This window comes from Calidris pugnax, unplaced genomic scaffold (genome assembly GCF_001431845.1).
Source record: "Calidris pugnax isolate Ruff unplaced genomic scaffold, ASM143184v1 scaffold69, whole genome shotgun sequence".
Classification (NCBI taxonomy): domain Eukaryota; kingdom Metazoa; phylum Chordata; class Aves; order Charadriiformes; family Scolopacidae; genus Calidris; species Calidris pugnax.
In genome coordinates, this window is record NW_015090859.1 from 588,145 (window position 1) to 605,292 (window position 17,148).

Consider the following 17,148-nt stretch of genomic DNA (forward strand, 5'->3'; position numbering starts at 1 on the left):
TCTACTGGCAAACAAACCTGTGTTCCTTTGGTCTGTACGTTTTTATTTTTATTTTTATTCCTTGTATTTTTATCAGGAGGGAATGATCTAGTTCCCATGGTATGTGCTCATAATCTCTGGGTATTGGAAGAGTGAAGGTAAATAAGACCACGTGCTTTGTAGACTTGTATTTAGTCATTCTTTGAGAGGTCTAAGTTTTGTCTTTAGAATGAAATCACTCATCCATGTAGTACTAAGGTGCTTTAGCAAAGCCGTGAGGAGCATTACCCAGTTTCCTGTCTGAGAGTTTTGATTTTATCAGTCTGCCAAGGAAATTTAGCACTCAGCTTTGGTTATTAATGGATATGTAGAGGGGAAAGGTGTGGTTTTATTCTCATTTTGTACTCTTGTGGTTTGCAGCCTCTTGGTTACCCTTAGTTCCTCAACCCTTTTTTTAATTTATTTTTTGTTAAATGTAGGATACATAAATGTTTCTTGTTGCAGTTTTAAAAAATTGTTTATTGTGAAGAATATTCATGACTTGCATGTTACCTTTGTATGAGGACCTTAGGCAGCTTCAGAAGTGCTAATTACCTCATCGAAGTGCTTTGAAGTCCATCCTGTGATGGAAGGCTGTTGGCTGTAACTAAAGTGACTGGTTTGCATCTGTGCCTCTGTGGAGAGTGGGGGTCAGTCTTCATTTGCTGTGTTCTGGTGATGTCTTTTGGATGAAATCAGTGGACTGTATCTGAACAATTTATTACCATGTTGTGTTGTGTTCCTGGTATCTCATGGGAGGACTGATCAAAACCTAAATACAAATTTGGAAGGAAGCAATATGTACCCAAATACACGCGAATAAATCGGACGCAACAAACTGTTGAGTTGTTGCTGGCTACTGCTGAGCTTTAAACTCAGTGGCTGTCAGGAACTGCTGCCTTGGAAATAGAATACTGCTGCTAAGTTTAATAGAGAACATTTGGGGAGAAAAATACAACTTAATACTCCACATTAGCCATGTTGCTGACACTGCATTAGTTGACAGATGATAAGATTATGGATAATATTTTAATATGTAATCCTTTTGGGTTTTTCTTTCTTGTCTTTAGGTGAAGCCAAAAATCTTCCCACGTATCCGGGGCCAAACAAGATGAGGGATTGCTACTGTACTGTAAACCTGGACCAGGAGGAGGTTTTCAGGACCAAAATAGTGGAGAAGTCATTATGGTAACAAATACATTTATACACGTTCTATTAACTCTTTTTGTTCTCTGCCTACTGTGTTTGCTTAATGTTCAAAAGATACCTTTTTGGGGGTAGGAGGGAAGAGGAATATAATAATTTTTCCCATTTGAAGAACTCTAGTGGTAGAACTATTAATATCAGGATTCCTGTCTGTATATAGGCGAAAATGTCTTTTCCAAAGGCAAGCCGTATTAACTGTTTTCCTATGAATGCACAGATGGTGCTCTTTTTCTTTCTGCGATATTTGTTTTGAACTTCCCTAAGCTTTTTAGATCTCAACTTAGAAGGGAGCACTGAACTCTCTTTTGTGTCTGTCTATGCTTAAAATTTTGCATTGGTCTGGCTACCCTAATGGGTGGAATTAGGGATTTATTTATTTTTTTGCTGTCATGAGGCTGCAACTGAAAGGAGAGGTTTGAACATAAGGTGCCTGTGTGATTATCTTGGACACTTCCTGTGAGATTGTAGAAGCCAAATGTACAATGAAAATGAATGGGAAGCGTGTGGCCAAAGTTAAAATACTTTCTCCTGGAAATTCCCAAACATCAAAAAAATAAAAGGAACAAAGCTGGGCATGTATGTATACTCTGGCAAGTGAGGCTTTTTTTTGGAGTAGGGGGAAAGTAGAAGCAAGCAACAGTTAAGTTTGTAACTTTCATCTTGAGATAGAAAGTGGGAAAAGAGCGAGAGTTGAGTAATACTGTTAGGAATTCGCTATTTGTGTTATTATTGCAAATAATTTACTTTGGAAAATAGCTCTGGACCCCAGCCCCTGAGAAGCCCCTAACACATTTAAGAATGTGAATCTGAGTAGCTTGAAGTGGAATTTATTCCCTGAAGTCGCTTTAGTCATTTTATCACATAATTTCTTGTTGTCTTTAAGTCTTTTCCTCATTTTATATTCTGATATGGTGTACTGGTCCATATTTTTGTTTCTTGAGGCATTGAGGTTGACTGAACATAATTAGAGTGGTTTTGAATGATGATTCTAACACTTCCCTGTCTGTAGTGTATAATATATTAAAAAAAAAAAAAGGCAAAAAGTAGTAAAAAAGCAAAGACTGATCTGGATGCTTGTTGTGTTTTTTTGCCATGCAGCGTCCCTGAACCAGTTATTTCTCTAAAAATGACTTTGTAACTCATGTAAATTCATTCCTGGGTCAACCAGGAATGGTTTCCTGCTCACAACTAGAAGTTGCACAGTGGGGTTGTTTTGCTGGATGATCATTAGTGCTTTGCAGGGAAGTGGAAGGTGGGGAGTGGGGGTGTATGAGAATAGTTGATGTAATTTCCTTGAACTAATCCAAGTGTTTCTCTATTGAGAAAATAAACTTGTAGTACTAGGAATAAGCAACAAGTGTAATTCCTTCAGTGGGAAAAATTCCATCTGTCTTTATATATCATTATAAAGCTGAAGAGGTACACTGAGACTGTGCAAAACTGGATGGTTTCTGGTTTCCTGTAGAGCTGAGTTCTTATCATTAATTGAGGTGAATTCAGAGGCGAGCAGCACAATGATTGGAGGTCTGGCAAACATAACTGATGTGGAAAGATTAAAAGATTCAAATTGTTTAGCCTAGAGAAGAGGGATAAGAGTAGGTACAACTATGTAAACATATATTTTTAAAAAAATGAAAACAAAATAAAGCAACGCAAGCAACAAACCCCTTCTAAAAACTTAACAGGGAGGGAATTGCTCTGTAGGTCCAGTATGTATATTGCATGTAATAATGGACTTAAATTGTAGTGGGGAAGGAAGTTTAGGCTAAGGTTTACTGCGAGGGAAGAATCTTCCTCTTGTTAAAAATTCTGAAGCACTTGGAATAGATTGCCTTGGGTTTTGTGCATTTATTGCTGAAGGCTTTTAACAGGTTCTATGTAATCAGGCCTGATCAAAATATAGAGATCTTCCTACTTTGGAACAGTGCTGGATCAGATGATCTCTCAAAATCCCTTTGTGGTCCTATTTTCCTTGATCCTAAGGGTTGACTAAAGATGATCTCCTTAGTTGTTGTTTCTTCTGCCAGTGAATTACCGCCGTCAGTGGTAGGCTGCCTTCTCCCTCTGTGAGCCTCTATTTGCAAGCACTATTTTTGAAAAACTTGCTGCTTCAGTCACTGAATATCCACTTACAGACACTGATATCAGCTGAATTTTGCATTTGTCCATATAGATGTTTCTCTGTCCATGTTTTTCTGTTGCATAGAAGAAAAGCGGACAAAATCCCAAATACGTGAATGGTAAACTGGGATGTCTCCTTAATCTGTGAATAGGAATCATTCTTATTTAAGGAGACACACTCAAACAGCTACTTAATCTTTTATGACTGCGTTTATGTTTATTAAAGCAAGTACGTAGACTTCCAGGAGAAGATGTTTTTCAAATGATTTCAGACTGTGCTGCAGCCGCCTATTGTTTTTTGTAAGACTCTAGGATGAGCACATAGCTGAGGAGCCAATCATGCTGTTACATTCTTTAATGCTTGTTTGTAAATTGATTCAACCCATTGAGTAACCGTGAATTATTGGGCAGGCGAGGCTTATGTGCCCTAAGGGCCATGTAATTTGTATGCAGCAGAGAAATACCTGCTTTCATGTACGGTGTGTCTTTGCCAGGCACTTGCCAACCTAATGGTAAAGCATGCGTTGAGTCCCTTTTTCTGAGGTATCACTGCTGTAGTGTGAAATGTTAGATGGGAGCAGGGATGTGAAGCTGGGCCAAGGCATGACTAAAATAATCAAATCCTGCCTGAACATCTGCATGGCTGGCATTGAAGTGGGTGACAGAGCCTTTGATTGTATTTTGAAGGGGAAAACACTGGTCCTCTTCTGTTGTTCATGCCTACTTTCTACTTCCTATCACTTCATGGCTGACAAAGGGCTGGCTTACTAAAAGTAAGTTTTAAGAATTGCCTGTATTCTCACTCGTACTGGTAACTCTCCCATCTTCCAATAAGTTTAAAAATTATTTTCATGTAGTCTATGAAAAATAAGATGCTTTGTATGAATGTTTGAATTGAAAGGTGTTTCATATGCAGCTCTATCACTACTGACTCTGAAACAATGTCTTCTGATTCAGATTTGTCCTGGAGAAGCTGATCTTTTCCAGCGTATCTGCATAAAATGACTTAATGTGCATGAAAAGGCTTATAATTAAACAGTGTCTTGCATACTTGGGAATTCAAGGACTGCTTGCTGCTGCTTTTTTTTTTTTTTTTCCTAACTCAGTTAAGCTTCATTAAGCTTCTACTAAGCACTGCAGAAATATATATTTTTTCCAGGCAGGCCTTCTTCTCACGTAAAGCTTAAATAGAACTGGCAAATGGGAGAAAGGAAGCAGTTATCTCTCCTTCCCAGGGGGACTTGGATGAATGTCCAATTCTGGCTTGCTTGGGATATCTGTGGCAGAGCCTTCAGACTCTGACTCATGATCTCCTGTGTTTTATACTGGGACAGTGTAAGAAGTTGCCTCCCTGAGCTCTGTCCTAAATCTTCTGCAAAAGGTTTTTATTTTATTAGGCTGCTGCAGAGGCATGAGAAGACAGCTGAAAGCAGTAACCTCTGAAATCAACAAAGCATGAATCATTTGGAACTCTAAGAACTGAACCAGCACATCCTGTTGCCCAGTCTGGTGCCCTTACCAGTGCTCTGAAGAGAATCCCTGTGAGCCTGATGCCCTTTATATAAGTTTGTATCTCAAAAATTCAGAGCAGCCAGCATAGTGAACCTCTGTTTAGCAGTCAGGTGGGACTCATAAATTACAATCAGGAACTTAAATAATTTCTGCCATCCAGCCTCTGTTGGCTTCTGCTAAACTGGGTGGTGGCACTGCTCCCATGTACTGAAAGATTTTGAGGGCTGCTGTAAGGATAACTTGGTAGCGTCTGACTGAAAGGCAAGGGTTATAACATGGCCAGGTCTTTCTATGAAACCACAGAGCAATGTGAAAGTACTGTTTATGTGGGGCAATTCAGAGCCATCTGACTTCTCTGGGGGTCTTTGGACAAGCACAGTGAACGCGTGGGTTGGTCAGAGCAAGCTGTCCAGGTTCCCAGGAAGAGAATCTTGAACTCTTCAAGCAGCACTGTTTTCATAAACTCCTGGCACAGGCTTTTAGTAAATTTTAAGAAGGTCACATGCAAGTCATAAGATGTGAGGAAGAGGTCAGTTAGAGCCAGGATTTAATACGCTTCTCTGTTTTGTATTTGGTGTTCAATATTTATATTACCATCATCCACAAAGGCACTGAGTAGAATTGGATCCATTCCATATAACCTAGTGGAGATGTACATGAAGGGACTCATGTATTTTATGTCCTAAGGAACGTCTGAGAATTTTTTTTTTAAAATGCACAGATCTACAATTGTCTTTACTTCTGAGCTGCAAGTAGACAGCCTGACGTGCATTTTGCCTATTAATTTCCTTTCCTGAGTCAACTACTTAGCTTCACCCATGAGTAGCTTTAAACTTCAGGCGCCACCATCCAGGACTTGCTCCTAGCTACAGGTCTTCCCTGAGGATAAACTTTCTTGGCTTCTTGGCATTAGGGCTGACTTTGCTGTTTGCATCACATGTTTCCATTCACTTAAAGGGCAGTGTCAGCTGCAACAGGAAATCAAGGCAGCTTCTCAAATCATAGGTGAAGAATGGAAGGAATGTGACATCTCTAAATTTGTTTCAAGGATATGAATAAAGGCAAAAACTGTCGTACGTTCAGAGTCAAATGGCTGACAGTGTGTGCTTTAGAGAGATGAGCCAAGCGTCTTGAGTCTGTGATTATTTAGTTCTCCACTATTTCACTGAGGAATTTTTCACGTGCTAAACATAGTGATCAAAGCCTGAATGAAACAGCAAATGAAGCCAGCAGCACTTTCCCCACCCCCCTTCTTTTTTTTTTTTCCGCTAATCTCCCGGGAAGGTAACAGCGAGAACTACAAGTCGGCAGTGTGCTTGTGAGTGAATAGTGAAATGTGCTGTAAAATCAGAGTTGAGGCTGTGTTTTCTTTCAACAAGAGGTTGCTGTATCTTTGTTTTACGATTAGATGAGTTAACAAATTCAATCAGTAGCTCTCAGAACTTTCTCTTAAGTGGTTCTACTTCCCTATTTAATGTTGTTATTTTTTAATTTTAGGCTTGCTTTAAAGCCTGTATTTTCCTATGTTTGGAGTTCGTGGCTGCATAGCTAAACTTCTCTCGTGTTCGATAACATCTTGGATGCAGGCCACTTCTCAAATTCTAAACACAAAGTTGTTTCCCTTAGTTGGAGCGTTGCCAAAATTAGCTGTTCTACCCGACTTAGTTCCATAAGCTACTTCCATATTCTTATGTTGCCAGCTCACCTCCTTGAAATAACTTTCCCCAGCCTGGAGGCCTTAAGTAAAAGAGGCCTTGAGCTGGGTGTTGTAGCATGTTCTGCTGTCTGCGTGTTCTGTAGCTTTTCTTCTCTGCACTTCCAGCTCACCACTTGGTGTGCTGTCTGCCCCAGGGCCTGCCATCTTCTATACTCAACTACATCTAACTGTGCCTTGAATTCCTAATACCAATAGACTTTAATTCTGAAAACAACCCAAGCCTTTAAGGGAATGGGATGAGTATGGGTACAGCTTCAGCCAAGCCTTTAAGGGAATGGGATGAGTATGGGTACAGCTTCAGCCTCGTCAGGGGTATTATTGAAGGCAAGGACTGTATGGTTGTGTAGGGAAGTAATCCAGCTGGGAAGGTCACCAGGAAGGGAAGGAAGACTTAATGGAAGGAGGAGAATTGAAGTGAGCCTTGAGACTCAAGGCAGGGTTTATGAATGAGAGCGTTTATCCACACAAAAAGGCACCAATGTGAGTAACAATTGTTGGTGTTGTAGGCTGCTTTGAGTGATTAAAAAAAAAAAAAAATAAATGCAGCTGTAATGTGACTTCTGTTGTTTGTGTGTGTCATCTTACAGAATATTTTAAGAGGTGACTGGGGGCCAAACGGCTGCTGCTTAAAGTTATCATAATCCCTATAAGCCTCATTGAGCCAAACCAGCAACTGTCAAGTGAGGATGATAACTATAGCTAGCGTGTCTGTCTCTCTCTTCTGAGCACAGGGTTGAGAAAATGTGCACTGCTTAATTTTTTTCTCTGTGAAGTAAGGGTGGTTTTGGCTATAACACAGCACTGTCCATCTGGGTGCCTCTGCGCAGCTATACGAGGAAAAATGAGCTGAAGCTCGGTAGATGTCTGGAAGACTGCAGCCTGCTCTCTAACAGTGGGTATAAGTAGTATGTTTGGATTTAGATGTTGCCTTGTGTGCCATTAACTTCCTGCTGTGTGTCCTCTGCCAAATCTGTGCTTCAAATATAATACTAGGTATTTTTAATAAGTTGTGTAAGGAAGCTACCATGACATCTGCCAACTTTGGCTCTTACAGAGCCTGTCTTACTTGCCTGTTGTCTTGTAGCTCTGTGTCTAGTAGGAGACTGAAGTGCATTCAGATTTTTTTTGGCTTGCTGTATCGGCTTTGAATAAACCTTCTCTTCTTTACCCGACTCCCTTTACATACGCTGCAAAGCATAGTATAAAAGGTATTAGCCAAGTAGTAAAAAAAGCTTAGTAGTAGAAACAAACAAGTGTACTCCTTTGTACAGACTGATTTTGCTTCCAGCTCACACGGCAATGTGAACTCTGGGCTTCAGTTCATGCAACAGGATGAATCCAGTATTTCTAAACATTTTAAAATAGGATGTGGAGTTGTCTGTGGCATATTAATAGTCCTTACTTTCAATCACAAAAGCAGTTAAAAAAAAAAAAATAATCCATGCACAAAGAATTCTGGTTTGTGGGGTTTCATTATTATTCATCATGCAACTCTTTCACTTCATCCACTGAAGTGCTGGTGCCAAAACAAAAACAGAACTGCTTTGGCGAATCCTAAGTGTTGAGAAACAAGCACGAGGTTTTGCAACACAGCCTGAAATGAAATAAATGTTTCTGCACTGAGATTTATTTTATGAAGCCTATTCCTCTCTGTTAATGTTATTTGCAATGATTTCAGTCGATACCTCAAGGTACAGAATTAAAGTTGCATTTGTGCCTCTGGAGTTTAGTAAAAGGTATAAAAGTGAACAAATTTTGAACTTTTCCTCGGGGAAGAAGTTCCCATTCATCATGTTTGATATAAGGATTCTCTTCCTTATTTGCTCTCATTCCACTTGATCTGCACAGTAATTTGTTTCTCTTCTCCTTCCCTGTCTCTTCCTAAAAATATCCATTGCCAAAACTCACATTAGAAGAGATTCAAAAATAGATACCTTAAGCCCTTCCCATTTCAAATTGGATAGCTGTACTGGGAGTGAAACAATACCTAGAGGGAACTTCTTGGTTTTGATTTCCTGGTATTCCTGCTCTGATGAGCATTCAGAACAAGCAATTTTTTGTTGAGGGAAGAGTATGCCTGAAGATTCAAATCCATTGCACTGTTCTTTACACTTATACTTGAATTTTTTTTGGTCTTTTCTGTCATAACAGCTGCCATCCTAGGGAAAGGATTGATTAGTGTATGTGTCGGTGGTAGGGGCTTTATAAAAGCTGTGCAGCAAGAGAGCCCTGCATTTTCTGGAAGAAGGACTGCTGAGATTGACCTTCCCTCCTTGAGAGCATAGCAAGGTGATGGGTATGGACTGGAAAACAGAGTGGAGTAGAAGGCTACAGAGTTAGGCCTTGAAGGAGTCAAGCAGCTCCAGAGTCAGTCTGCCTGAAAGCTTGGAACAAGGATTTAAAAATTGGTACAGGTTTTTCTCTGTAGTTTCTAATCCTGTCAGAAAAACAAGAGACAGTGATGGAGGAACAAGCCTCGCTTCATAACTAAATAGTAGTTGATAACTGCACTGCTACTCTTGTCATTGCTCTGATAGAACAGTTTTAGTAATTTCTTTTAAATTTTGCCAAGTTTAGTAGTCTTTATTGAGGAAGCTGGGTTTGAAAATGCTTTTATATTCAGCTTGGAAGGAGCTGAATTGCATTTACAGTGGAGACCTACTGACTTGTCCTAGCAAGATCCTGCGCTCAGCAGTTATATCCTGTCACTTATTTGGAGTCCAGAAGAAACTGAAATAACGACAACACTGGTCTTGTCCGTGCCCTTCCTTTGTGACCATACTGATCTGCAGCCTACGCTGCAAGATTGGGGTAGGGGGTCCTCATTATTTCTCCTCTTCTTTGAACGATTGAAACTTCTCCTCAGCGTAGGGTTGGTTAATCTACAAAGCAAGCTTAACTCAAAACCTGGAAGTTGAATCTGAACTCACTTGGTTCTGAAAGATTCCTGAGTTTTCTGCCAGGCTAGTTCTTGTATTTGTTTTGGAGGATCTTGTCAGACTCCTGAGGGCTGTGTAGGCAGATGCTGCTGCTTTTTATTAATTGCTATGTCAAAATAAAAGTATTCACCGAAGCCCCATCAGGCTAATTCTGGCTTTTGGGAGAGAGGGGACACTGGGGGAGGGATTTAGCTGTTCTTTTGGAAAAACCATTCTGGAGCCCTGGGGCTCATGCTCAAGATAAGTTAGCTTGGGAAATAAATCATGGGGTTTGACTGCTGCGACCTCTTGCTCTTCAGGTCTGGGTGGGAGACAAAGCGAGTACTATTCTGAAGAGATACATGGAGGAAAAGCACACATTTAAGTGGAAGCTGGAAGCATTTGCGTGGTTACTTTTGATTCCTTCAGAAAGAAGATACTGTTTCTGCAGAGCTACACAAGATTGGGGCAGGGGGATATAAAACTTATCTTCATGTGTGTTCTCACAGTTAAAACTTTGCTAATTGTCTGGTGCAGAGTGAATGCAATTATGTTGGAAATCTGCTTGCTTACATTAATTAAGAATGTAGTACACCTCAGGAGTGTTACCTGAGTGATGAAAGGTTGTGAATCTACAAGGGGGAAAGCCCAAGAGCAGAACAAAGCATGTCTTCTGTTGACAGCAGCCGCAAACAATGTGTCCTGTGAAGAGTACTGGCCAGCAGGCACTGCTCAGGCTAATAAGCCTTGTGCCTAGAAGTAGTGCCCAGATGTGGTCCCTGCACAGCTAAATCAGCCTTTATAGCATTTGTTCTGTTAATCAGTCTCTTTCTGATACCATGTATTGGACTAGATGCTTCCTGTTGTCCACTCTGCTTTTCTGAATCTTGTGTTTGTTTTTCTGTAGTGTGCTCTTAGGTATTTTCTGCCCCCAACCACTATCAGTGACAAACATGAATAAGGGACTTGCCAAAGGCCCCAGTTGTTGTCTCTTCCTTGTTCTTTCCCCCAGAATCAGCTGAGCTGAATTAAAGTATGCTCAGTATAAGTCTCACTTGTATTTACATTGCCTTTAGAATTCCAGTAGACTGAAGCTTCCCTTGTGTTCTTGATAGAGAACTGGGTATATAATCCACAGTTCATTAAGTATTGTTTCATTCTAAGGTCATTAGCGAGTAAATTCATCTGTTGTGTTCTTCCAGCAGAAAGGACAATTTTATGGCTGAACAGAGTATTAGGGCTCGGAACGATGCAAGTGTTTTGCATGTATAATGCACTAGATATTTGGGCAATGTTTATGAATTTGTGTAGCCCCCTTGGGTGAAGCCTGTGCGTGAAAACTTGCACCAGGTGATGTGCACAGAGGCCCTCGGGGCTGCCAGCAACAGAATGGCTGCTGGGACAGTCAGATAGTTCCCAGTTTGGTAGAAACCAAAGAACTCAAATCTTCTGTGCCTGAAGCAGTGGCTGCTGAATTCTTGATTCTGAATAAAACCTCTTGGAGCAGAATGTGTAAAGAGGACATAATCAAGAGTTCTGAATTGGAGAGGATAATTGGGACAATTACCAAGTCCAAACCAGCTGCCATTTCCAGCTGTTAGATTTTCTCCCCTGCCTTTCACAGTAGGGATGACTGAGTGGGGCTCACATTGGTTGCCATAACTTACAGCTGGATGCATTTGTTTCCAGGAATGGGAAACAGTTTCAGTGGTGGAAATTTAACCTGTAGGTAAGCCTTGGGCTTTGTTGTTTATTCAGTGTGTTCTTCCATGTGGTTGGTGGAGTAGTGACTTAAATAGCGTTCCTACAGAATATTGAGTGATGTCTCTGGACTTCATGACATTAATGTGGCATATTCCCTTCAAACACAGAGTGGTTAGCTAATTTGCAGTGCCTGTGTGTCTTGAGTGAGATTTGTCAGCTAGTCCTTAAGGGAATGTGACAGTTCTGGGGAAGTGTATTTTTACTGTAGGCAGTAATACAAGTAAAAATATATGGTGATGTAAAATCATGGAATAGTTTGGGTTGGAGGGGACCTTTAAAAAATCATCTAGTCCAACCTCTACTGCAATGAGCAGGGACATCTTCAACTAGATCAGGTTGCTCAGAGCCCCATCTAACCTGAGTTTGAATGTTTCCAGGGATGGGGCATCTACCACCCCTCTGAGCAACCTGTGCCAGGTTTCACTGCCCTCATTGGAAAAAGTGTCTGTTATACCTAGTCTAAATCTTCCCTCTTTTAGTTTAAAACCATTACCTCTTGTTCTATTGCAGCAGGACCTGTTAAAAAGTTTGTCCCCATCTTTCTTATAAGCCCCCTTTAAATACTGAAAGTCCACAGTAAGGTCTCCCTGGAGCCTTTTCTTCTCCAGGCTGAACAACCCCCTATCTTTCAGCCTGTCTTCATAGGAAAGGTGCTCTAGCCCTCTGATCATCTTCATGGCCCTCCTCTGGACCTGTTCCAACAGACCCATGTCCTTCCTGTGCTGAAGACCCCAGAGCTGGATGCAGTACTCCAGGTGGGGTCTCATGAGAGCAGAGTATAGGGGCAGAATCGCCTCCCTTGACCTGCTGGACACGCTTCTTTTGATGCAGCCCAGGATGTGGTTCGCTTTCTGGGCTGCAAGCACACATTACTGGCTCACATTGAGCTTCTCATGCACCAACACCCCCAAGTCCTTCTCCGCAGGGCTACTCTAAATCCTTTCATCCCCCAGCCTGTATTGATACCAGGGGTTCTCCTGAACCAGGTGGAGGACCCTGCACTTGGCCTGGTTGAACCTCATGAGATTCACGTGGGCCCACTTCCTGAGCCTGTCCAGGTCCCTCTGGATGGCATCCTGTCCCTCAGGCTTGTCAACAGCACCACTCAGCTTGGTGTAATTGGCAAACTTCCTGAGGGTGCACTCGATCCCACTGTTTATGTCATTGATGAAGATATTGAACAGTACTGGTCCCAGTACGGACCCCTGAGGGACACCACTCGTCACTGATCTCCATCTGGATGTTAAGCCATTGACCACTGCCTTCTGGATATGACCATCCAATCAATTCCTCATCCACCGAACAGTCTGCCCATCAAATCCATGTATCTCCAATTTAGAGAGACGGATGTTGTGGGGGACTGTGTCCAAGGCCTTACAGAAGTCCAGATAGATGGCATCTGTAGCTCTTCCCTTGTCCACTGATGTAGTCACTCCACCACAGAAGGCCACTATGTTGGTCAGGCAGGACTTACCCTTGGCAAAGCCATGCTGGCTGTCTTGAATCACACCCGGGTCCTCCATGTGCCTTAGCATAGCTTCTGGGAGGGTTTGTTCCATTGATCTTTGCAGACACAGAGGTGAGGCTGACAGGTTGGTAGTTCCCAGGGTCCTCCTTTCTACCCTTTTTAAAAATGGGTGCAATGTTTCCCTTTTTCCAGTCACTGGGGATTTCAACTGACTGCCATGACTTGTCAGATATCATGGAGAGGGGATTGGCAACTATATTAGCCAAGTCCCTCCAGACTCTGGGATGCATCATAGACTTCTGTATGTTCATATTCCTCAGGTGGTCACTAACCTGATCTTCTCTTAGAGTGGGAGGGACTTTGCTCCCCCAGTCCCTCCCCACCTTGGGGTTCATCCACTCAAGTTGTGGGGAGAGAGGTTGCCAGTGAAGACTAGGCAAGGAACTATTAATGATTTTTGGAAATCTAGTTTTCTAACATAAAAAGCCTTTGATAATGATTAAAGCTGCAGTATGATTCTGTCTCTCTTGCTTAGCCAAGACATTAAGGAGGTCTGTGTTTAAAAGGAGAAGAAGAAAAAAAACCTGCTGGCTGTTGGCCTGTTGGAATTAGATTTATTTTTTAAGTCTACATCTGCAGTGCATGCTCTGTTTGTTCATATGGCTCAAATTGCATTCACCAATTGAATTCTACTGAAGCATGAGTGACTAGGAATAAAAAAATCTCTGTAAAATGGTAGACTTGTCAATGAATAAATAATGATAGAATCATTTAGGTTGGAAAAGACCCTTGGGATCATCGAGTCCAACCATCAACCCTGCTCTACAAAGTTCTCCCCTATACCATACCCCCCAACACCACATCTAAACAACTCTTAAACACATCCAGGGATGGTGACTCAACCACCTCCCTGGGCAGCCTGTTCCAATGCCCGACCACTCTTTCTGTGAAAAATTCTTTCCTAATGTTCAGTCTAAACCTACCCTGTTGGAGCTTGAAGCCATTCCCTCTCGTTCTGTCACTAATTACCTGCTAGAAGAGACCAGCACCAACCTCTCTAGAGTGTCTTTTCAAGTAGTTGTAGAGAGTGATGAGGTCTCCCCTCAGCCTCCTCTTCGTCAAACTAGACAGTGTTGATATATGCTTATAATTCTTAGGGGTGAATCCTTAACCATATAATTGGGCAGAGAGAAATTGAAAAGGTTGCTAATAAGTGTCTGAGGTGTTGGGGTTTTTTCTGTATGAAACGGTAGGATCCAAAGAAAGCCCCTTAAGTCTCTAAAGAGCTTTTCATGCTGAGATAGTATTTATATTTTTTTAATCTGGTTTTACTGTAAAGGAACTTACTCTATACAATTCCAGTAAGCAAAAATCAGTGGTATCACGGCAAAAAGCAGAGGTATCAGGTAACACGCCTCGTGCCAGCTCCAAGGTTTACTTTCCTAACAATTGACTGAATCTGACTTTAAACATGAAACTTTGCAGGGGATGAAAAAGAAAGTGATGAGTGCAGGTGTTTGTTTTTTTTTTAAATAAACAAAATCCTTTTAAAAACAAATAATTAATAATAAAAACTATATATGCCATGAACCACACTGTATTTTGGCTCATCCTGTTCGTGTGAGTGCGCTTCTGTGATCTGTGTTGTAATGGTCTATTGTAAGCACAGTGCAGCAACAGGGGCGTCTCTCCCCTATTCAAGGCACTGTGTGTTAGCAAATAATTTGCTCTCTGCCCTCTTTGTTTAAGGACACTTGTTTTCCAGGTAAAAAGAAGTATCTGTTCTTTTTTGCACATTAAAAAAAATCTTGTTCTGTGGGCACTTAAGACAGTTGGGAATGAGCCAAAGTGCAGCAGTGCTTGAAAGTGCACCTTCGTGGGTGGGAGAGACCGTCGCAGTCCAGAGTGATATTCTAGGTGTGAGGTATAAGTAGTCTGGCTCCTCCAGGACACCAACACTAATTTCTTTTTTTCTGTGTGTGTGTTTCTGTCTATGTTGTTGTCTTTTTTTACCCAGCCCCTTCTATGGAGAAGACTTTTACTGTGAAATTCCTCGGACCTTTCGTCATCTGTCATTTTATATTTTTGACAGAGATGTTTTTCGAAGGGATTCCATCATAGGTATGTGTTCTTAAATTACTATCTTTACGATTTACTTCTCTTGGATTTTAACTGTTGGATCATATGTAGCCTTATGAGTTGGGGTCTTGATAGGACTGACAATGACAGTGGTGAGTACTGCTCAGTATTGTCCTTTTTTGTCAAGTGACAAAAATGCCTTCATTATTACATATCATAAAAAAGGCTGGGAGATAAATGCTGTCAGTTATGACAGCAAATACAGATTGCAGTTTAACTGAAATACACAATAAAGCATTGTTTAAATGTTGGCAACATCATTTGGTACTGCATTTTTTTTTTTTCCTAAATACAGGAAAAATCCTGGGCTCATTACACTTACCTGCATGCAGTATTGTTAAACTATGACTACCTTAATGACATGCAGTGTAATCGCTACTGGTCATAGGTCTTCACAGTACAATGATGACAGATTTTATAGAGAGTATCAGAGCAAGCTATTGTCTACAGAATAGCTCTGAAAGACTTCCAGTGCCTGTTTAACATGGACAAGACCTCTGCTTTTCCAGATATCATTTTCTATGCATTTCACCTGCAGCAAATTGCATGACACTCCAGTCTCTTCAGGGATAAAAGTCTTGTAAAAGCCTAGTTGTTATTAAGTGGAGCAGTTTCCACTTTAAGTTTTTTTTTTTAGCTGTTTTTTTTTTTAAAGTTTTTTATCTCTTACTTTTTCACTGAATTTCACTGAATTTTTAGAGTTGGAAGGGACCATAGAGATCATCTAGTCCAACTCCCGAGACTTTTGAAGTAAGTCTACTGACTTACTACTTCTAGTTCATTATAGCATGACTATACCTATCAATGAAGTGTGAATATCTTGACAGAGCTTGTAGTGAGGAGACTGATGTTGAGCAACAGTTTGTATAATTCTGTAAAATGCATTATGTTAAAGTGGATAGAGTGGTGGTGCAGATCTCTTCCTATGTATCTTTACATTACGCTAGTTTATCATGCAGTAACTAGCTCTTTCTTTAATTATCATTTTAGATTTTACATATGAGCTAGGAAACTAGGTCATCATTCTCTTTATGTCCCTAACTGAGCTCCTGTATGTACAGCATCTAGGATCCTGGGGAGGGGGGCAGTTTCTGATTTTTGAGGAGGCTTTCGGAAAGCTTTTTGGTCTCTCTGAGCTCTAGCTTCCCGTTTTAAGGTGAAAGTAATACCTCCTTTCTTTCAACTATTGAGTTTTTCATTGTTGAAATTGCCTCATCTGATCCTCCTGTGTGTGTCACCGATTTTCTGCAGCAGTGACCCATAAACAAGCCATAGGCTAGGATTTTTCTTGCTCAGGGCTTTACTTACCTCTTCTGGAACAAGGGTCTCTGAACATTTAACACAAGCCAGACCTATGAAATTGCAGATGGAGAAGTGCAAATTTTCCTTTTCTCCATGTTTCCTAAGTTTCTGTTTTAATAATCAAGGTCTGACATCGGAGGGGAATTCTTTCTTCAGGAGCTGCTAGAGTAATCTTGTCTTAAAGGTACCGGGAGCAGTTTGTGCAAAGGACTTGCAGAAGATACAAAGAGACTTTAGTTTGGATGCCTGAATGATTGATCAGGTTTCTATTTTTCACTGCCTCTTCAGGAAACAGTAACATTGACTTTTGTATGTGTTGCAGAACCCATAGGTAGGCAGTCTGGTGTGTTACTATACTGATGTAGCACTGAAAGTCAAAATTCTGGTGTTACCTGTCTACATTGAGATTGTAGGGAACTCTTTCATTGGAACAAAGTCTGCAATGTTTAAAAGGAATAGCTCCTCTATGTGTATCTTCAGTTCAATCTTAAGAGATCTTTTCTTGAAGAGCCTTGAGCAGGGGAGGTTTGGAAGAGGTCCCTACTGAAAAAGCTTGGTCAGAGTAGTGCTTAGACTAGGCTCTTTTCCCAGAACTGCTGAATTCTGCGAATAGGGGTCCTTTGTGTGCATTACAGAGGTCACTTGTTATAGTATGTCATCATGAGACACTTATGCTGAAGCAAATGTGGTTACCCGTGCTCAACCAGCAATGAACTTTCTCAGAGAAGGCAATTGGGAGTTGTGTCTTCCATCCAGGGAGCCTAATTTTAAGTTCAGATGTTACTGAGCTTGTGAATTTGCCTGTATTTCCCATGTGATCTGCTACGTTTAAAACATCTGTTTGCATTGTTTGTTTGGCTGGTTTTGAGACAGAGAGAGAACACAGAGTGCATGTGTGTCAAAATGGTGAGAATTTGGCAAGTAGCTATTATTTGAAAGTGGTTGGCTAGCAGAGTTCATTTTGAATCACTATTCAGTATTGC

The 17,148-nt window shown here is 41.0% G+C and overlaps 1 protein-coding gene across 1 annotated transcript in view; it reads left to right on the plus strand.

The window, feature by feature from the left end:
- Positions 1 to 1,086: 1,086 nt before the first annotated feature.
- RASA3 (RAS p21 protein activator 3) overlaps positions 1,087 to 17,148 on the plus strand; it is a 104,619-nt gene continuing 88,557 nt past the window's right edge. Inside the window, exons 1-2 of the mRNA XM_014944191.1 lie at positions 1,087 to 1,206; positions 14,742 to 14,845. Coding sequence (XP_014799677.1) covers positions 1,130 to 1,206; positions 14,742 to 14,845 — 181 coding nt within the window. The 5' untranslated portion in view covers positions 1,087 to 1,129. The remainder of the gene's footprint in view (positions 1,207 to 14,741; positions 14,846 to 17,148) is intronic.